Source organism: Pelecanus crispus, chromosome 14 (assembly GCF_030463565.1).
Source record: "Pelecanus crispus isolate bPelCri1 chromosome 14, bPelCri1.pri, whole genome shotgun sequence".
NCBI classification, from domain to species: domain Eukaryota; kingdom Metazoa; phylum Chordata; class Aves; order Pelecaniformes; family Pelecanidae; genus Pelecanus; species Pelecanus crispus.
In genome coordinates, this window is record NC_134656.1 from 18,307,504 (window position 1) to 18,329,130 (window position 21,627).

General features: G+C 54.1%; 1 protein-coding gene across 1 annotated transcript in view; it reads right to left on the reverse strand.

Annotated features, from left to right (window-relative positions):
• Positions 1 to 6,779: 6,779 nt before the first annotated feature.
• The window catches only part of LOC104039048 (rho GTPase-activating protein 39), a 30,217-nt gene continuing 15,369 nt past the window's right edge, over positions 6,780 to 21,627 (reverse strand). Inside the window, 7 exon segments of the mRNA XM_075721160.1 lie at positions 6,780 to 7,197; positions 7,611 to 7,780; positions 8,343 to 8,434; positions 9,336 to 9,535; positions 11,028 to 11,101; positions 18,585 to 18,674; positions 19,995 to 20,541. Of these exon segments, the coding sequence (XP_075577275.1) occupies positions 7,003 to 7,197; positions 7,611 to 7,780; positions 8,343 to 8,434; positions 9,336 to 9,535; positions 11,028 to 11,101; positions 18,585 to 18,674; positions 19,995 to 20,541 (1,368 nt within the window). The 3' untranslated portion in view covers positions 6,780 to 7,002.

The window sequence follows — 21,627 nt, forward strand, 5'->3', positions numbered from 1 at the left end:
TGGCGCAGCTTAAGCCCATTTCCTCTCATCCTATCACTAACTACTTGGGAGGAGACCAACACCCACCTCGCTACAGGGGGAAATAATTTTTTTTTTTTTTTTAGTTTTATGCTAGGTTAAAGCCAAAACCAGGCTGACACGGAAGAGCAAAAATCTTTGCAGGCTGAAAGTTCTTAATGTCAACTATCACAGTGTTTGTCACTGCGGGTGGATAAACTCTCCTGGATCAGGTGGTTTTCCTGGGATCATCCATCATTTTCTGCTCAGAGGCCACTGACAAGTGGAGGGAGGATTGTTGCCTGCCGGGTTTCGGGATCAAAAGAGCAGCTGCCGTGGCCAAGGTGTCTGCAGAAGCAGGGCTGGGGCTGCGGGCGCTGCCAGGCTCCGGAGCAGGGCACAGCACAGTCCCGAGCCCAAGTGCTTTTCTCTCCTGCCCGCCTTCTGTGGCACAGCCACAGGAACTGCCGTCAGCGCGAACCTGGCTGCTGCTGGCCGTCAGCCTCAGCCAGAGCCGTGGGCGGCACAGCACCCGGAGAGCACCAAGGGTGGCTTAAAGCAGCGCGGTCCCCATCCCTGTACAGCAACTTGTGTGTTAATGCTTCTCTGACAGAGCCTGCGAGCCGTGTGCTGGGAGTTTGTGGAAGCGGAGTGGCTTGCCAAGAATACCACAACAGGAAAGAAAAATGTGGCAGAAAATGTAGTTACCAGTTTGGATTTATTTTTTAACCTGGAAGTCTCACATGGGGTTTTAACACTGCAGGTTTCTAGAAGCAAGAGAAAAAAACGCAGAAAGAATTAAAATAGAAAGCAGCTAAAAAAATAACTATAAAGTTTTGAGGGAGCTTGATTTTTTTTTTAAAACCAAAATGTCAGCATAGTGTTTGTGTATTGGGTTTTTTTGAGACCACTATATTTCATTCAGGAGTTTTCATAATTTTAAAAAAACCCACAGAATCTTAGCACGTCTGCCATGAGAAGGAACATGTCAGAAACCACTTCCTTCTCCACAGAAACGGGTCTTTCTAGATCCCACTGCTTTTGAGATGTGGGAAATAATCCTTTGTTCTGCTGTTCCCACCAACGGCGCACGGCTTTTGGCAGTCCCGGGACGTGTCTATGCCAATGCGTGATCTGCTTCTCCCTGTGCACTGTCCAGGACTCCGGCTCCGGTATCCGAGTCAGCAGCCGTGGTTAACGCTGTCGGGAACCCTGGGACGCCAGTCGTACCTGCCTGCGTTGGCTGACCACGGAGCGGCAGCCCTTCCCAGGGAACCGGCGCTCCTCCTGCGCCGGCAGCCACCGCGGACGCCAGGGCTGCCGCTGCCTGTTCCCGGCCCCCTCCAAGAGTTTCTGCTCAGCTCAGCTGGATCGGGTGGGATCCAGTGTTTCCCCACACATCATAGAATCATAGAATGCTTTGGGTTGGAAGGGACCTTGAGAGATCATCGAGCCCAACCCCCCTGCAGTGAGCAGGGATTGAACCTGCGAGCTTGGCATTATTAGCACCGTGCTCTAACCAACATCAAGGAAACCAATAAATACACCTGTGGACAAATTAAGCTTTGCAGCCCGGGCAGGGTCCGTCTGCCTTCTCTGGGAAGCAGCCCTGGTCTCACCTGCAAAGCCTCTATTTATGCTCAGCGTGAGCGGTGCCACGATGCCCACCTGGCTCGCCGGCGGGGCGCGGCGGGAGCGGGATGCGGTGCTGGGACAGGCGAGCCAGAGCCGAGGCGGCCAGCGGGGCAGGCAGGGCGCTGGCCCGCCCAGCGCGGTGCAGGCCAGCGGTAGATGGGAGCAGGGCAGGTCCAGTGACAGCGGCCACACGAGTGCCAGTCCCACGGCGATGAGGCAGGCCTGAGGTCAAGGGGGGCTGTCAGGCCATGGCTGGGGGCCAGGGTCCGGATCAGCACAGAACGGCCGACCCGGCTCACGCAGAGACCAAGGGCCAGGGCCTGCGATTAGGCAGCGTTCCTGAAGAAGAGGGAGGAAGCTCCCAGCGAGGCGTCCTCCAGCTCTTTCCCTTCAAGGCCAGCTCTACAGCCGCGCTATTGAAGAGCTGGCCTTGGGCGCAGGCAGCCACGCTGCTGGCACTGCCCTCGCCTGCCGGAGAGCTGAGCTTGTTGGCGGCCTCCCCGTAACTCAACAGAGAAAATCAGGCGCGTGGCAAGGGCAACGCACCCGGCCAGCCTTCTGCCTCCACTTCGGCACCAGAGGAACTGTGCTCAGAAAACGCCTCTTGCATTGACTATAAAAGGAGGCCAGGACAGTTTCTCACCCCTTCTTTGTCGGCCAGAGCATCCAGAGAGGCTGGGGACTGGCTGCAGCTCTCCGGGGAAGGATGTCCACCTCAGCCTGTGCCCTTGGTCAGGGCAGGTGTGGCCCCATCCATGGAGCGGCGTGGGGGAGACGTGCAAACAAGCAGACGCTCCTGCACCAACGCACCTGGACGCACCCCCGATGCAGCTGGGAGCGGAGGGGAGGCTGCAGCCCCTTCATCTTCCTGCCCTCTTTGGGGCTGCCTGCCTGCAGGCAATAGACACCCTGCTCTATAGGCCCTTCTGTGGTCCCTGGGGTACAGGGTCTGGCTCTCCTGCACTCTTCTGAATGTTTATCCTGCCCCGAGAGTGGGGAGGTAGCGTGCACCGCAGGGACACCCCAGCCCAGTATTTGGGCACCGTTTGCAATTGCAGCACCTTCGTCTTCCCCAGCAGGCCGCAAGGCCAGGTCATTTCACGGGAAGTTGTACCTCGCGGATGAAACAATCCAATAGTTCACTGCCCTCAAAGGAGAGGGCCCCACTCCTCCTCTATCCCCCTGCCCTCCACATCCCCCCACAACCCACCCGGTCTCCGCTGTTGCTTGTGATCTGAATGAAGCACCAGACCTGGCACAGACGGGATGGAAGAAATGGGGCTGCAAGTGGAGATGAGCTGACATAAGCCACTAGTTCTCTTTTGGACAAAGTAGTAGCTTGTAAGACACCAGCCTTGGTCTTGGGGTTCTGAGTACCTTCATGGATCTGAGCCCCGAGTCCTGTCAGCACCCAACCCTGACAGCTGAGGTCGCAGAGTCCTCAGACACAAGCTCCCTTTACGGTACCAGCAGACACTAAGCACTTCAGACAAAGTGATGGCTTTGATGGTGAGATGGAGGAAGCTCCAGGTGAAGGCCGGGGCAGGAGCCCCTGGGAGATGCAGGTTCAAACCTGCATGGGCTGGGCAGAGCCTTGAGCTGATGCCCCCTGCTTTGAAAGGAAAAGTCCATCTGATGAGTGAGTCCGTGTGTCCCAAAAGTTTTCCTGCACAGCTACCTGGAAGCACTCAACTCCAGTGGGGTCCATATGTGGTCCACCTCACTCTGAGTGCCTGGGCTTTTCCCTGTCCCCTCTTCATGCCGAGATGGTCCCCCAGCTGCCTGCACCCACACCCAGTTCTCTCCACCATTAACTGTGGCTGACAAATGCTATAGGACAACAGGAGCTCTAAAAGCAGCAGCGCTCAGCAGCTAAGTCAGCTTTCTCCATCTTATCGCTGATGGTTGTCCCACAGACAGTCTATGGGTGTGCCGGAGCCTGAGCCCTGCTCTGCAGAGCCGCAGCTCAGTGCCATCTCCACTAGCCGGTTCTGCCGAATCCGCCAGTGCTTTATTGTGCCCACATCAAACCCGCACCAGGGCAGCGTCAGGACAGGGACCCTCCCCGTCTCTGCCTCCCTTGGGTGCTGCAGGGCTCCTGACGCAGGCTTGCCTGTTCCTCTGGTCTCTGTCTTCCCAGAGGGCTGATTTAGTGCAAAGCTCACCGTGGATTAGGCTAAACACCTGCATGTAGGTGTAGAGCATCAGCAGCACTGGCCAGACCCAGGGCAGTAACTTGTCACTGCGTGGCTGAAGCGGCACAGGTGGCACTTGCGCTGCAGCCCTACCGCAGCGTGCAACCAGCGTGAGTCTGGAGCACCAACGCAGACTGCTCCCAGCTGCTCCGTGGAGCGGGGATGGAGGAAAGATCAGAAACTCCTCCAGTCTGAACATAAAAATGCCCCAGGTGGGTCGGCCCAACAGCCCTTCTAGCCACCTCTCCAACAGCAGAGACCACGCAGGGGAAGCACGCGTGTGCGGCCACCTCCCGCAGTCCACTTGCAGCACCCACAGCTGCGGGATGAGGGGTATTAGCGGCACATCCCTCGTCCTCCGACTGCCCATTTGCGGAGCTGCTGCCCATAAACTTCTCTAATCCCTTTTTGACCCTGAAAGGCTCCAGAAGATCCTGTGTAAAGAAGTATTGTCCTTTATCTGTTTTAACCCATTCTCTTCCAAGTTTCATTGAGTGTCCCTTAGCAGCTGCCTGAGAGTTAAGAATAACAGAACCAGCCCGCAGCTTGGTTTCCAAGTGCTTACGTCATGCTGATTCCCAACTGTTATTCACGAACACTGACATCCAGGCTGAAATCCACAGCTCCAGGCAGGCATGATCGTGCTTCAGAAATTCACAAAAAAGACAAGAGAAAACCATGGAGATTGTATTTATTATTATAACAGAGGAAAGGCTGCTTTACTGATTTGTATTTACAAATCTGTTGGCAAAGAAAATAATATCCAGTGTCATTTATTAGCCTATTTTACAGCCCTGGCAAGAAGCATTCATTTGTAATAGCAGCAAATGCCTATGGTTTGATTGCCTGCTACAGCTAAGTGCAAGGAATAACATGGATCACCTACGTGGTGGCTGGCTGCAGGCGAAGCCCGACACAGGCACATGCATCTACAGCCCAAAGAGGGGGCAGGCACCACATGGCTGCTCCAGCCCACGGGGGGACAGGACGCGGCACCCCGAGCCTGTTCAACGATTCAAATCTCAGTACGAATGGCAGAGCCGGTAACCCCCTGCCTGTCTACATTGCTGGGAAAGTAGCCCCACATCTGAAGTACAAGTTGTTCAGCGCTTCAGAAGGCCAAACTGAGCTGAATGGCTTCGAAGCAATGCGATGGGATGGGTGTATGAAGCAGATCCTGGCACATTTTTGGGGGCATGTTTGACAGAGCTAATCCTGACCTGGGAGCAAGATTTCCTGGCCCTCAGAAGCATCTGGTACAAGGATAGGAACCACGACCCTTGTTCAGCTGGGCACAAACTGAACTCCTGCTGCAGAGTTCATCCGAGCAAATGTGTGCCCTGGAAACCCCATTCACATCAAGAGATCCAAGCAGCCAGCAGGCTCAGGGCACTCTCTGCACATGGCACCTTATGCCCAAACTTTTGGTACAGATTCAGACATCAGCTTCAAACCTCACTGCTGACAGGGCTCGGCTCCCCACTGCAATCAGGAGAGGATGATCCCACATCCCCACTTGAAAGGGAGGGAGATGCAGAAATACAAATGCACCCTTGGATGCTACCAGCAGACTTAGCATGGCATGAGTAATCCCAACACGCAGCTTTTTGCAGCAGACCTGCCTCCAGTAGGGAAAATACTTCAAAGGAAGAGAAGAGTAACACCAGGATGCCACAGAATTGGAAATTGCCGCTTGCTAAGGAATATGCAACAGTATCTGGAGGCTGCGGGGAAATCCATACGCTGCCTCTGGAAGACACTGTCCTTGCTGTGCTGCAGGGGTTTAATAGCAGCAGTGAGACCGCTGAGCTGCCCGCCTAACACCACCCCTACACAGGGTCCACCACACCTCAGCTGCTCAGACCTGCCTCTTCCCTTCTCTTCCCTTCCTTCCCCTTCCCCTCCCAACCCCTCTGCAGCTCCCATGGGAATTTGGTGGGATGAGCACGCGTGCCACAGTTGATGCCAGGCAGTATCAGCATTTCACGAGCACAGGGCAATGCTGCTGCTCTGCCTGGAAGGGCACATCCGAGCACAGGAGCACTTCTTACTGTTGGGGCCCTTCCCTGCTTTCTTTAGACCTGGGCTGAACCAGGACAGTGGGCAAAACTAGTATTCAATCCCCGGCAGAGTGGTCTGGGAAGGACCTGGTACCAGGAAGGGGGGGTGCCGGAGCCGTGGAGGCTGCTCTGAGCACGGTCTCAGATGCTCTTCAGGAAAGCTGGTGTCAGCTCGTGCTGCCCGTAGCAGAAAGGAGCTGCAAGGCCGCTGGGGTTACCCCTCCAGAGGATACGGCCCTCGCTAGGAGGATGCCAAAGAGATTGTTTATCTGTTTGTTGTCAGGTGCATGGCCTTCCTCTCGTCCCCAGCCCCCATGGCGTGGGTGAGTGCTGGTTCAGCTCAGCACAGGGCTGGTCCCACATGCTGACCACATGCTGCTGTGCAGCTCTGAAGCTGCCTAAAGGAGGTGAGGTGAATGCTGTGCAGATGTGGCCTGCCAGGGCTCCCAGCTGTGTGATGTCTGCCTATCCAGCCACCAGCAGCAGAGGCTCAAACACCTCCTCTCCCTGCGCTGCAATGTGCTTCCACTGACCAGGGCAGTCCAAGGAACCCCTCTGCCTCAGCAAACCCCCTGCACCTTCACGTCCCTCTACTAACAGCATCGTGAGCTGTCAGAACAGCCCTCATGCCTCCAACCAACAGTCTGCAGAGGTGAACCAGGCTGGCTCCATAGCAGTGGAATTATCCCCAATGAGGCAGCATCTCCCCCAGGACCAGCTCATACCACAACACAGGAGTGATGTCCTCCTACCTGAAGCCAACTCTGCCTCCAGAAGGGAGATGGAGACTCTCGCCGCCCCAGGCAGCAGTTTCTCACAGATGTCACAGCCCTTTCAATGAGCAACCAGTCCTGCAGCTCCAAGGAGGACAGCTGTCCCCACACGCTGGAAGGCCAGGAACCACTGAATCTGGCCTGGCATGTCCAAGGACTTCCTGGAGCTGAACAGCCTGAGCCTTCCACGAGTGTCTCGTCCTTGTCCTTGAGGTCATATGCTGGGAGATGCTCAGGGTGTGACAACAGCAAGGACAATGGAAGAAACCTAAGTGGAGGGGAGAAGACTTTGGGCACCCAGCGACTCCCCAGAGCAATGTCTTGGACCCCAGGGCCAGTGGCTCAAACCAGCCCTTTGATGAAGCTCGTGTCCAAGTGCACTATCAACATGCGAAGGAAGGACATTTCTTTGCGTGTGTTCTCAAAGATAACGCGAGGGTCGTCAGACTGGCAGCGCAGGCAGTTGGGGGCCATCACCATGGCCAGGTTATTCACATCCATCTTTGTTCTGCCCACATTTGATGGCTGAGCAAAGATCTGCAGGTAGTAAGAAGACATTCAGCTGGAGCAGTGAAAAAGGGCAAGAGACTCCAAACACGTGGCCTAAGAAGAGGTGCAAGGACGGCAGAGATGTCTCCCTGAAGGACAATGCCCCAACAGGCACACGTTCACAGGGGAAGACCACTATGCTCTGACATAGCTGACAGCGTGGGAGCCTCAGCAGACAGATCTTAACCCTTGGGACCAGCCCCATGCTCCACAAGATCGGGAACAGTTTATGGCTCCCGTAAGGGACAAGGCCAGCAGACCCCTCCCTCCATCAATCCCACCTTAAATACAGGTGAGAGGTCCCAACCCCTGCCTCCCACCACAGCTGTCCCACTAACTGTGCCCTGTGTGCTCCAGGCCCCTGGCCGGGGCAGGGGCGCAGGGCTGCAGCGGCTGCCTACCTGCAGGAAGTGTATGAGGTAACACAGCACCAGCCTGTTGAGCTCTGGCAAAAGCTGCACCACAGCCACAGCAGCATCGGGGTTCTCGTAGTTGCTGATACACTCTTTGTAGAACTGCTGGGGGATCACGGGCTCCTCCAGCTCCCGATACCACAGCTTGAGAAGAGAGGCTGGGCAGAAAGCAGGGTGCATGAGAACAGCTTTAGTTATCTCCCCACCACATTCAGAGGCAAACTTGGCAGCAAGACTGGATGCCTCAGGAAACAGAGGGCAGAGAAGGGATTCTGCACTTGTTCTGTTTCACCTTATTTCAGTCTTGGCCCTGAAATTCTCAGGCAGCCAAACCAGCCAGTTAGAGGGAAATGCTGGCTCTTATCTACCTGCTCCTCCAGGAAGCAGCCCTGGGACCACCTAAAGGAGAGGACAGTGCGACCTTGGAGCTAGAGTGCTGCTCCTGAACGACTCCCAGCCGCTCTGAACGCTGCCCAGCTCGCACAGCCTCACTCCGTCGGAGCCACCTGGAGACCGAGGTTCCCCCACGGCCCGCAGTGTTTTACTACGGGCGGTATTTGGAAAGGCAGTGGAAAGGCACAGAACGGAAGCCCAGCTGGTGAAGACAGCCTGTATACACATCGCCAGCAGCAGCACGCCTCCTGGGCTGCCTCTGTACCTTCCCCTCTGCGCTCCACCGCGGCTGAGGCTGCAGCACACGCGCGGGCTGCCTTCCCGTACCTGGGATGTTGGGGTCGCTGAGGCCGCTTGGGATTCTCCACTGATCCACCTGCAACTTCAATGCGTTGACTTCATCTATGTCACCAGGTATCCTGCAAACAGAGACACAGCAAAGGTGCTTTAGAGAGCAAGCAGGGCAACATGCCGGGTGTGGCAGCTGGCCGGCAAACAGTGGCTCCAAAGCTGCTTGCAAGGCCCTGGGGAGAAGGGAACACACACCAGCGGCAGCTACAGAAGCAGTTCCTCAGAGAGAACAGGTTGCCTGTTTTTAGACACAGCTTTAAAGTGGGGGTAGAAGAAACACTTGTCTCCTTCCCACTAGCTCAGACATCAGCTATCATTCTGTCCTCAGGAGTGATTATTTTCTGTAACTGGGCCTCTCGGCAGCACATTCAGTCCAAAGATAAGAAGCATCTCTGGCTAAATATACCCAGATATTAGAAACCCTTACAAGGCAAAGTTGAGTCTTCTGCTAACTACCTTAAATCAACTTTAGCTACTGAAAAACTAACGCAAATCTTAAATAAAACAAACAAACAAAAAAACCAACAAAAACCAAACCCAAAGCAGAATCCCCTATGCTCACCATACAGATTCTTTGTGTCTCTTGACTCCTCATGTCTTGTGCATCATCAAGGCTGATGAGCTGCATTTGATGAACTGCTTTGCCAGGAACCCAAGAGCTCGTCCCTTCCCCGCACTGGCCAACTGTTACTGTTGAAGTTGATGCAAGTTCAATGCCTTGCCTGGGTACCTGCTGTCCTAAGTAGTTCAAGTCACATCTACGCTCTTCCCCTCTGTGCTAATACATGCAAATGCATCAGCATTTAGCCTACTTTAAGAGGCGATTCCTGAACCTGGGAAAGGTCAGCGATCCATGGCAGAGTGCTGTTCTCAGGGAAGAAGCAGCATGTGGAAGTCAATCTTGATCTCCTGGCTTTGAGGAATGACATGCGGGTGGCTCAAAAGTAACACGGCACCCCAAAAGCTCACCTGAAAATCCCCTCCGTCTGTTCTCCTCCCAGGGCCAGGACCTGCTGCGATAGCTGCGTCTGCACCCAGGGCAGCTTGTTACCCGGGTACTTGTCCTGCTGCCGCAGCATGATTTCCTCCAGAGAGCTGCCGAAGAGCGATGGCGTCACGATGGCATTCCTGGCATGCATTATCTCTTCCACTGTCGGTTTACGGAGGCCCTGAGGACAGAGAAGAGCTCAGTGCAGCTCTGGCACAGCCAGCCCACAGAGCAACAGGGGCCTGGGGATGGTGGCAGTGAGTGGCCAGGATGGAGAGGGCTGCCCATGCCCGTGGACACCTTGCTGGCCTCCTGGCAGCACGGTTCTCTCTTTGCAGCCTCCGCCTCCTGAAATCGGGGGGGGTTCAACTCATCAAGCCCAAGAGGAGCAGAGAAGCTGCTGCCTGTTGGCAGGAGACCGCTTTGGAGAGGTTGGGCTGATTTTGCAGGGATTCTGTTGCCATGTTTTGCCCATTGGGGGGACTGCTCCAGCTGTAGCTCTACCTGCTAGCGTGGCGGGAGGAAGGATGAGCCCAGCCCGTCCCCGGCTGTGGCAAGGTCAGCAGAGGGCATGCGTACACCGGCCCAGCACTAGGTGAGTGCTTGGCCACGGGACAGCTGAACAACAGCGCTCTGGAGAAGGGAATTCCAGGGAAAGCTTCGCTCTCAGAGGTGCTAAACCTCTCTGAAAAGTGGGCAGAGGGACCTGCTGCTTCTGAAGGACACTGACACTTGAAAGGGGCTTGGATTCTCCCCTGGCAGAGATTCGGAGAAATGCGGAGCGCTGTCGCAGGGGCAGCAGGCTGCCCACTGTGGGGGCCGTTCGGCAGCGACCCTGCAGCCGAGCGGGAGGCGCGGCGGCGGGGAAGCTCCCGCCGACCTCTCGGAGGGCGGCAGCCGCCGGGGCTGCAGTTTTGTGCGATGCGTGTCCAGACGTTTCCTGTCCTGCCCCCACGGGGATGCCGGGAGCCTTCGCCCCTCCCGAGGTATTTCAGCTATTTGCTCGCTGTACACTGAGTCCAGATGGCAGGGAGGCCCCAGAGGGATTTGCAGAAATAAAAGACAACCGGATCTGGCTCAGAGACCTAGGATGGACAGGCTGGGGCTGCCTGCCAGCTTTCACAGCCCCGCGCAGAACGGGGTGGAGGAAAGGGAGGAGGGGGATTTCCAGATAACGCAGAGCACAGAGGCTCCCCTCCGCACCAGCCATCCCTGCTGTGTGATTTTTTGAACTGGGAATGAACAACTCTGCAGTAAACCAGCTGCAAGGCCCGGCTCATGCAAGCTCTCAGTGGCAAAGGGGGACTCTTCCCTCACCTGAAGAAACCAAACGATGGGCATCCCCTGCACAGACAGCTCCTCTTACCCTGGCGACAGGTAAACATCAGGTCTGTCCTCCACGCCCCTAAGGCCAGCGAGCGCCCGGCCGTGCGGCTGCCAGCATGGCAGGCACCGCTGTCTGCCAGGAGGAGGGCGAGACCCGGGCAGCAGCCTTCTCCCACGCGCCCACAGGGAGACGAGCCCGGAGCAAGCCTCCCCTGCTCGCTGTCTCCGCTTCCCGTCGATGAATCGGCGGCGACCTGCGAGCGTCACGGGGCCGACTGCTGCAGGACCTGGGGAGCAGAGTGCCGCGCCGGCAGCCTACAGGCCCCGGAGCCGGGGCAGCCGCTCACCTTTTTGCCTCCGGTGATGGCTACTTTCTGGAGCTTCCGGTAGCAGTATTTGGCGTAGGTGCTGATGGGCAGACCTGGCGGGAAGGAGAAACAAGCAGTCAGCCCGCAGCACCGTGCACCCACCACACCGGAGCCCTCCAGAGAGCACCAGCGCGGCAGCTCACACCGACGGTCACCCCCCTTGCTCAGCCTGTTGCATGGGCAGGGAAGAGACTCCCAAAACCTCACACCGAGCACCCCGCAGCCTCCCGGCCCTGCAGCGCTGCGGCACGCGGCGTCAGTGCAAGTCAGTGCTTGGGCTTGGAGGGATTTACTGTGTCCAGTTTTGGGCGCCTCAATACAAGAAGGGCATTGGGGTGCTGGAGCGTGTCCAGAAAAGGGCAACGGAGCTGGGGCAGGGTCTGGAGCACAGGGCTGGTGGGGAGCGGCTGAGGGAGCTGGGGGTGTTCAGCCTGGAGAAGAGGAGGCTGAGGGGAGACCTGATCGCTCTCTACAACTCCCTGAAAGGAGGCTGTAGTGAGGTGGGTGTTGGGCTCTTCTCCCAAGTACTTAGTGATAGGACGAAAGGAAATGGGCTTAAGCTGCACCAGGGGAGGTTTAGGTTGGAAATTCGGAAAAATTTCTTTACGGAAAGGGTGGTCAAGCATTGGAACAGGCTGCCCAGAGAGGTGGTGGAGTCCCCATCCCTGGAAGTGTTCAAAAAACGGGCAGAGGTGGCACTTGGGGACATGGTTTAGTCTAGTCTACCCTTGATTGGTTTAGTGTGGACTTGGTAGTGTAGGTTAATGGTTGGACTGGATGATCTTAAAGGTCTTTTCCAACCTAAATGATTCTATGATTCTATGATTCGTCTTCTGAGTCAGGGCCCTTAGCTCTGCACCCCCCACCCCTGCTCCTGCACATCTCCACCTCTTGCACAGGCAGCCTGACCCCGACCTGACTCAACACAAGGCGCCCAAACGGCATTCACAGCCTGGGCACGCACGCGAGCGTGACTCCTCGCTCCCGGTGGCGTGGCTGGAGTTACGTGGCTCGCAGATGCAGGGCTGGGTATTTACATATTGCCAGATCTCAGCCAAAGAGCATGCAGAGCCAGCCTCCTGCCAGGAAAGATTTCAAAGTGTTTTAAACAAATCATTTATGATTCAAGAACTGCAGCCTGTGCTAGTGAGAGAGGCAGCAGCAGAGAAAGGTGTGTGGGGCTGGAGAGTCAGCACCAGCACCAGGAGCGAGCTTGGGACGCAAGGAGAGGCGCAGAAGGTGGCAGGGTCTCTCTCGTCTTCCCAAAGCCCTGCAGGTTTCTTCACTTTCCTGCCTGCAGCCTCCCCCGACCCAACCCCGTACTGTGAGGCTGGGGCGTGCTCTGTGATACGAGGAAAATCGGACACACTGGAGCTTGCACCGCAAAAGCTGCAGCCCTCCGCAAGAACGGCTGCTCCGGTTGCGCTTGGTTCAGCGAACCCTGAGGGCGAGCGGAGCCAGGATTCACAGAGCTAATCCCTGCGTGACACCAAGAGAAATGTTTGCACTGACAGAGCACTGATTGCTGGGAGAGTTTTTCCAAAACCATTGGCCTTCTGTTCTTTTTCGAATCAAACCCAAATTGCTTGCTGAAAGCAGTGAATAGATCTGCCCTATTTGATTCCCTGCCAGGCTCAAAGCTTGCAGCAGAGTTCAAAATACTTGTGGCTTTTAAAATCTACATTCTGGTCAGATGCTGCGTATTTCAGATCAGCCTTTCACACACCCTACAGCTTAGGTAAGCTGGTCAAGAGCCTGGAGTTCCTCAAATCCTCTCGATGCAGAGAGAGGACAGGCTCTTCCCGAGCAGAACAACAATTCACAAAGGTGAAAGATGCGCTTGCCCCCGTTCTCCTCTCAGCCAGCAAACAAACCACAGTCCTTGGCTCCCCAGGAGAAAACAAGCACCCCCTGCCTCAATCATTCTGCTTGACTGTCACAGCTGGAGCGGAGCCTCTCCATAACGCTGGAGCAATGCCGAAGGAAGTACAACAGCATCCCCCTCTCCCGCAGGCAAGGGGAAGGAAAGTCAGTTTTAAGAATTTCTCTCTCTTGGGAATATCTAAAGCAGAATACTCCCTGTATGCAAAAATCCTGCTAATCCCAGGCATGATTTATACTGGAAATGTCTAAGGATTAAAAGAAAACAAAACCAATGAGCTGCTTTGTGATGCTTCACTATTTCAGGTTACGGCTTCTGTTGTTAAATGTGCAGACACACCCGGATGCAAAATGTCATCCGCTTCACGAAGGAGGGACTGGGAAAAAGACTGGACTGTGTCTCTGCATCACAACAATTAGGCGGGAGGCAGCACATTCAAAACTAACATTAGGAAATGTTTTTTCACACTGTAATTAGACCATGAAACCCATAATCACCCTAAGAGTTTAACAAGGTTTGCAAAGGAACTGGTTGCCTCGAAGAGCCTGCACGGCTGACGTGTGGGCAGCAGCCAGACACGTTTGCTTGAAGCCTGTTTCATACTTTCCCAGAAAGCTCCCCGATCCTGGGAAAAGCATAAAACCTACACCCTTCGCTTTCTGCAGCGAGGTGTCCTGTTCCCAACGACGACCAAGCTGCAGCCTCTGACCCAGAGGAGACTGTCAGGGCCACGTGTGGAGCTGACCAAATTTCAAGCAAATAAACTGAAAACTAAGCTTGCCCCACGTGCAAAGGGCTGGACCCATTACTGCCTGTGGACCTGAATGGCCAAAAAAGCAGAGGAAGCCCTGAGGAATGGGGTGACCGGTGCTCTGCCATGGTGGGCACAGAATGAACAGCTCCTGCAGGAGCTCACACCTTGAACGCGCAGCGTGCAGCCTCCCTGCTAAGAAATCCACCCCAACGCGCGTGCTCCCGGCTCCCGCGGCACGTGCAGAGCAAGACGGGCAAAGGAGATGCGGAGAGGCTGGGAGGCAAGCGGTGAGCCGGAGTGGGAAACACGAGGGAGAGGGGCAGAATTTAGCTTTAACCTCTGCTCTTCCAAACCAGCGACCTGACTCAACCATTTGGCTGCTTTTAAAATTCTCAGCTAGAGACCGGCTCCTAGCATTTTGCTCATCGTGCACGGTCAGTTCTCCTAAGCAGCAGGCCAGGTACTCCCTCCGCTCCCCAGCTCACACCCATCGGCACAGGGGCGGGCAGCTTTGCCTGCACGGGCTGGAACGGGCTAATACGGAAGGCGATTCCACTTTCCTGAGCACATCATGAATCTGTAAAATCCAAGTCGATCTGTTATTTCCTGTGGTACCACAGTAGCCCCAGGAGCTCGGGAACAGAAGACTACTAACAACCCACACAGTGAAAAACAGTTTGCAAAGGAAAATATTTTTCCATGTGCTGGCCTAGAAATACATGCGAGGAGCTTCTTAAAGAACCTCTCCTTTTGTAACAAGTTAAAATCCAGGCAAGGCACATGCAGGAACATACCTTCTGGAACAGACTTGAACGCTCTCCTGCCAAAAAATGTCTTAAAAAAATGCAGCATGCAATGTGGATTCAGAACCTGGCCATGGGACACGTATTTCAGCACAGCAGAAGCTGTTGTCTTGGTATTTCTCTGATTTGCTGCAGCCTCTCACGGACCTCAGCCTGGCACAGTCAGAGCAGGCTCTCAGACCGGGGCCCCGTCTCGCCGTGCTCTTTAGCACAGGGGTGGGCGCCCTCCTGAACCGCTCAGCGGGGCTTTGCACCGGTGCCGCCCTCCTGGCTTTGATTCGCCCAGGCACCTCCATTTTATGGCAGTGTTTTAGCCCCTCTTCCTCACACCACCAGTGCATCCCAGCAATGCTCCATCACCACTCCCTACGTGGGAAATGCCGTGCTTCGTCAGCCCAAAGGGCCGTGTGAGTCAGCAGCCTGCATCTGCCACCAGGAGGATAAGAAACACATACAGGATGTCTGAAAAATGAGTATCCTCCTTCGAAAACCTCCCGGGGAACAGCAGGTAGGAGATACGCTGAGGCAGTGTTGCACCTGGACCATTAACCATCAAGTGGCAGACCGCCCTTCTTTGAATCTGTCCCACTTCTTCCTAAGCCTGTTGCGCTGGGTCTGGCTGAGATGGAGTTAACTCTCCTCACAGCCCTCACAGTGCTGGGCTTGGTACTGGCAGCTGGAAAGGTGTCGATAACACACCAGCGTTTTGGCTGCTGGTGAGCAGTGCTGGCACAGCATCAAGGCGCTCCCCATCTCCCCGTCACCCGCGGGCTGGGGGTGGGCAGGATCTGGGGAGGGCACTCGGCCAGGACAGCCACCCAAACTGACCAGAGGGATATTCCATACCGGATGACGTCAGCTCAGCAATAAAAGCTAAGAGAAAGGAGCAGTAACGGGGGGCATTCGTTATTTACGACATTTGTCTTCCGGAGCAACCGCTACACATACCGAAGCCCTGCTTCCCAGGAAGCGGCTGAGTATCGCCTGCTGATGGGAAGTAGAGAATAAAATCCTTGTTTTCCTTTTGCGGCCTTTGCTTTTGCTTTTATTAAACTGCCTTTATCTTGACCCACGATTTTTTTTTTTTCCCCATCTCATTTTCTACCCGCTCACCCCCCCTGCCCTGTCCTGCTGAGGAGGGGAGCGACACAGTGGCTTGGTGGCACCCGGTGCCCAGCCAAGCTCAGCCCACCACAACTGGTCACGCTCCTAACCTGCACAACACCCTGCTCTGCCGACTCTTAATGGTCTAATTTTGTGCTTCAGGACAGAGCGCTCTTAAGCCTGCTGCCCAACAACAAAACCAGGCGGTTTCCAATTCTTCTTCTATGACAAACGACAAGAAGTTTTCTTCCTCTCACTCTTCCTAGGCGACCTGCAGCTTCCTTCAGCCCACCGACCTTCTCCCCTCTTCTCTCCTCCAAGTCCATCTCCCGGCTTCCCCTGCCGCACTCATCAGCCCTGGAGGGACCACGGGCAGGACACGCGGAGCGGGCACAGCATGACTCTGTCCGAGCGCTGGTTTGCTCTCTGTCCCTTTTCTACAAGCTCCCGATCCTCTCTTTGGTTTCTGACCGCTTCCCAGCATTGTGTATACATTTCTGGAAATTCATATACGGGCTGCAGAATGTCTTTCCCTCCTTGAAACAGCTACACAGGAGCCTGCTGCTGCACGTGCAGTTAGGGTCGTCTCCCCCAAGTACAATACTTTGCTTTTGTTGACACAATTTCCTCTGTTCTGATCGGTCAGTTACCCACCCTTGCGAGATCACTCTGCATCTTTAGTTTTCACAATCCTGAATAATTTTGTACCAACACAGAGCTGCCAGCTCATTATTTGCCTCCTTGTATAGACCCAAAGCGAGCTTACATTCCTGCAGGATCAGCAGACAATCCTCCTTCTGAAAACACGTCATTTATTTTATTCTTCTGCCTTTCCATGGGTTATTGATCCATGAAGAGACCTTGCACCACCTTCATATTTCATTTACTCACAGAGAATTATACTAGAAGACGAAGACTGCAGAGGTAAGCATGGGAAACTTCAAAATTATTTCTTTGGGTGCATGTCAGATGATAAATGTTTACTCACCCAAGCGTTTACTTACAAGCCTCTGCACTGAAGGAAGAGTGTGTGTGAAATCACTGCTTTAACTCCATTTTTCACAGAAAGACTTATGTACATGCCTACATATCTACTATTCAGTTCTGTTTGAAGACAGTACATTTAATTTCCTATGGATTTCTCGGCTAAATTGCTGCTACAGCATCCATAAGCATTGAAGTATTTCAGTGCTACTAATTAACTTCTTCTCACAACAGCCTTGCAACTTCAGGGAGCTGTGTCCTGCCCACCCCTCACACGTCTGGCAAGCGGGGCCGATGGAGCAGATGTAGGCGTCCCGAGGAAAAGCCTGACCTGGAAACAGCCAGCAGCAGACAGCGCCTGGCACGTTCCTGCAGGATCCCCCCTTACTTCAGGTGCAGCTCTGAGGTCAGACCCCAGAAAAAATCCTCAGTGTTATCGGTCACTTGCAAAAAAGCTGGTTCCAGTGACCTGCCGGCCCCCCTGCATCCTTTGCTACACCCCTCGGCATCTTTGCAGAAGCCAGCAGCAGCCTTCAGACCAGCTCGTTTATTCTAAAGCTGCAGTTCACTGCCAGAGCAGGTCTTCTGTGTGCCAGAAAACAGAGGTCCAGGCAAAGGGAACAGCGTGTGACCTGTCACCAGAGCCCCAGCTGAGGCCACACAGGCACTTCGGAACTTCAAGCGCTTCATTCTGGAAACTTTATAAAGCTATCCTGGCATGCCTTTTTCATAACGTTTTTTATATACATAAAAAAAATATTTTTTTAAGGGTTTTTTTTATTTTTAGGTAAGAACTACCTCCATCTTCCTAACCACAACTCCAGCACACGCAACACAGACAAGCAATTGCACGGAAGAGGCTGCTCAGCCCACAGACAGCGCACACCCTGCGCAGAGCAATCTCCGGGGAGTTGTCCCATAAAGGTATCAAAGTCCCTCTGAGCACAAGCAAAATGACTTTTTGAAGGCTCAGAATGGGCTGAACTCTCCTGGGCCTGAACAGGAAAGGAAAAAGACATATCCCTACCAGAAATATAATCCCTCTGTGTAATTTCAGGTCTCTGCTCCGAATCCTACTGGAGACAGAGAAGCAATAGATGCTCTTACTGCAGGGGCTGCGACCAAGGGGCCTCCTCAGCCCCTTCCCAGGCTGCAGCTGCCTCGGGGGAGCAGTGACGCAGGGAAGCCACCGCAGGAGAGCGCAGCTGCGGTGTCTGCGTTTCACACGCCTGCCTGCTGGCATCAGGTGGGGCTCAGCAATGCAGGAAGCTGGACTCCAGCTCTCCCAGACAGATTAAAACCACCAAGGCCACGTGATACAAAGTGCTGCCTGATATGAATTCACAGGGTTGGTTCAAGTTTCCTGAAAGCAATACAAAAAAATATTTGAATGGACTTTGTCTAGCAAGACTTTAGCCAGGTAAAGCAGTATCCTGCAGCCAGAGGTTAAAACCTGAGGCTGGAGGAATACGTAAGCTCTTGTTCACTCAGCAGAGATGCCATTGCAAGCCCTGGGCTGCAGTGTCCAGGAAGCGTGGACAAGAAGAAGCCAATATGGAGAGAAAAAGGCAGTGCTCTTTGCCAGTTATCAGTGTCCTCCCAGAACTACTACTACAATTTACACAGGTTCTTTTCAACACGCTGGCTTGTACGGCTTTTACCACTGGAATGCGCTATAGGAAACCCCGTGGCACACATGGACCAGTTGAATTACAGCCCCAGGTCTGCCTCCAAATTAAAATCCCTCTTCTTACACAACTGTGAGTGAAAGCGGCCCCCCGCTGCCACCACACTGCTACCCGTCCCGTGTGCTGCCCAGCTCCCACCCACACTGCTGATCCATGCTCTGGTCAAACCTCTCACACCGGCCACCTGCAGTAAAGTTTCCCAAAACAAAGTCTATGTGCTTAAAGAAATGGTCTGATTTTCAGTGCAGCTCAGCACCCCCGCCTGCCTGAGGTCAATGCAGTCCTCTCTCTTGGCTCCCTGCACGCTGTGCCTCCCTTTACCTTCATCCTCGGTGTTTTGTTTCCTCTTTTTCCTGGATTTTGAGTTCTTCTTGTTTTTCAGATCCACAAGCTCCTTGATGCGCTGGGCAACTGAAAATTCAAGAGGCTCTGGGTTAATAATGTGGAATGATAAAATACGAAAGCCCAGAACTGCCCTTAGACAGCCTAACTCCAGCATGAGGAGGGCTGCTCAGGGAAAGGTGCTGTACCACAGCCAGCTCCAAACACACCTGAGTGAGGGGCCCAGACATCACTCAACTTCTCCAAATGGCCAAATAGTTGAGAAGGGGCTCCAGGCAGCAAGCTTATCCCTAAATAAACATACTGCCTAAATACCAGCCGAAGGAACAACCCACTCAAATGGTTCAGCTTCCTCCTCCTTGCTGCCTGGACCCTGCTGCTGGCAGGGTGATTTTTCACTCCTGGGCCAAGTGTAGCTGGAGGGAATGGTTTTGGGGAGAAGTGACAAGGGTCTGGGATCCTCATGAAAACCAAAACCAGTGCTGCACATCCAGCAGTTCAGTGAAGGAACCCTACGTTAAGGCTACAAGCATCAAACAAGAGGGCAAAGGTTGGCATTGCACCGCTGCCGTCCCTAGGACCCACCTCCACCGCCGCACTCGCTAGCAGGGGTAGAGAGGTGCCAGGGCAGAAGTTCTGCACTGGCCCCGGAGCTCTGTGGGCGCTTTAACCTGCGTTTGAAGCCCCAAGTGGAAACAGGTGCTCTGGTTTCCCTCCTGAGACTGGACAAGACACGGCGAGCACTGCTGAAATAGTGACGAATCAGCCAATAAATACTCTCCAGGTTGGCACTTGGCTTTCTTTTTTTTTTTTTTTTTTGCACAGGATGCTATAACAATTAAAATTGGGGTAATAACTAAATATATGCTGGGCTGGTTCCCAAGGCTTCTGAAAGACAGATAAATTGCATCTATTCACAACAAAAGCCAGCATCCTTCAGGATCCCTGACTGTTTGCCAGCCCTGTTCGTAATGTTTGCAATGGCTCCCTTAAAAAGTTCTGTATTAACATCCATCTCTTTTTTTTGCCTGCTTTAAGGAACTTTGAAGTAAATCATGTCTTCAGAGAACCCAAAGAAACTCTGCCCTTGGCAGGTCCAAATCAGCAATTTTCAGTGCTGATCTTGCCGTGCTGATTGGTGAGATGAGCACAGTCTAGGGCTGGCATTCCTTTGCCAGACAGAAGCGAGAATTGCAGGGAGATGAGCTGGTGGCAGCTTCATCCTGCCAAGGAATGACGAACTCGCCCAGCACATGGTGCCCTCACTGACAGAAACCACAGCACTGGCTGGTGACTACCTGTTGTTTTTAAAACCAGACAACCCTGAATAAGTGGCACAACCCACCAGAATGCTGCTGGGGACAGAGTGGGTGTGCATGAGGCACTTACTGTTTTCATCACTGTCAAGGTGGCGATAAATGTAACCTTCCAGATAAGACTGAAATTTGGGGGATGGGGAGAAAAAGGCCAGACTGATGGCCATCAGTTCCCAGCCCCATGCCAGACTTCGGTAGCATGTATTATCCGTTGTCTGCCGGATCAGTTGTATGTAGAGCTCATCCCGTAAACCTTGCATGCTCCAGCACTTGGTGACCGTGACCAACGCCACATGATTCCGGTCCATGCGAGTCTGACGATCTCCCATGTAGCTCTGCACCAGTTTGAACATCTCACATGCCTCTTTTTTGATGGTGCGGTTGCTGGTGATGAGCATTGGCTTTTTGATAGAGCCACCATTCCAGGACAGCATGTTGGAGATGGAGATCCTTCGGCGGAAGATGCCCTGTGTGTGCATGTTCAGGTTTTTAGAAGCCCAGTCTGCCATGCTGCTCTGAGAGATGGGCTTCCGCAGAGTATTGTAAGGAAAATTATATCCTACGCAGCTGCCAGGCTGGCTGCTGCTCTCCTGCTTGGGGTCCAACTCTATTGTCCCAGGCTGCAATAGAGAACAGACATGTTAAAAGCATCTTAGATGACTCCTTACCCTGCTAGGAAAATTATCAAGAGTAAGTCATGAAGCTACCAGCAACTGCAAAGTGGTGAATCTGTGCAAAACATGGTTTTGTGCAGAATTGGTGGCTGACATCTGTAGTTCTGCAAGAGCCTGGCTGGCACAGCCACACACCGATGGTGTCCCCAAGGGAAGTGTTGGGACATGGAGTAACAGGGCTGATTGTCCAAGTTGTCCCAGAGCTCCGGGGGACAGCCCAGGCAGGAGCCGGGATGACTCCCAGAGCAGCAGTACAGCTCTGTGGCACCAAGCACATGCCAAGGAGCCAAGTTTCTCCCCACTCCTCACCTCTCGGTTCCTGCGGAGCCGCAGGAGCCCAGGGGTGGGTGGGGAACACCAGGAGGTGGCAGAGACTGGACAGCCACAGCACTGTTAGCACTGTTTCCTTCTCGCCTTTACCCTTTGTGGCCCCTATAATCCATAGCCTTTACTATTTTTCCAATTTCTAGCGGGAAAAAAAAAAAAAACCAAAACCAAAAAAACCCTGACAAAACCAAATCAACATGGGTAGCGACCATCAGGAGCTGCTGAGCTCTGGGCAGCCTGTGCCCGGACACCCTCTGCACTGAGGCATTCAAAAGACACGTCTCAATCCCACCATGGCCTTCCTAATGGAAATACTGGCCAGACACACAAATGGGACAGGAGAAGCTGAGAGAGGCACAACGGAGCATCGGCACAGCTATTTTGACGGCAAGGCTGTCACCCAGGTGGGATGAGTCGTGTTTGAGTTGGTGAAGTGAAGGAGACCGGATATCTGTGTCGGTCAACTTCCACCACCAGTGCAGCTGGCTCTCCCCGTATCCTACGGACACACCACGACCTCCGGCCGGACAGGCGCTGGTCCTCAGCGTCGGCGGGGAAGATACACGTGTGGCATACGCCACTGTAGCTGTGGCTACAGACCCAGCGCCTCTGCGAGTACTGCTGCACAGGACTCGGGGCCATCTCTGCGATGGGCTCTCTACCATGTTTTCCTATCTGAGACAGGCATAACCTTCCCCAAATTAA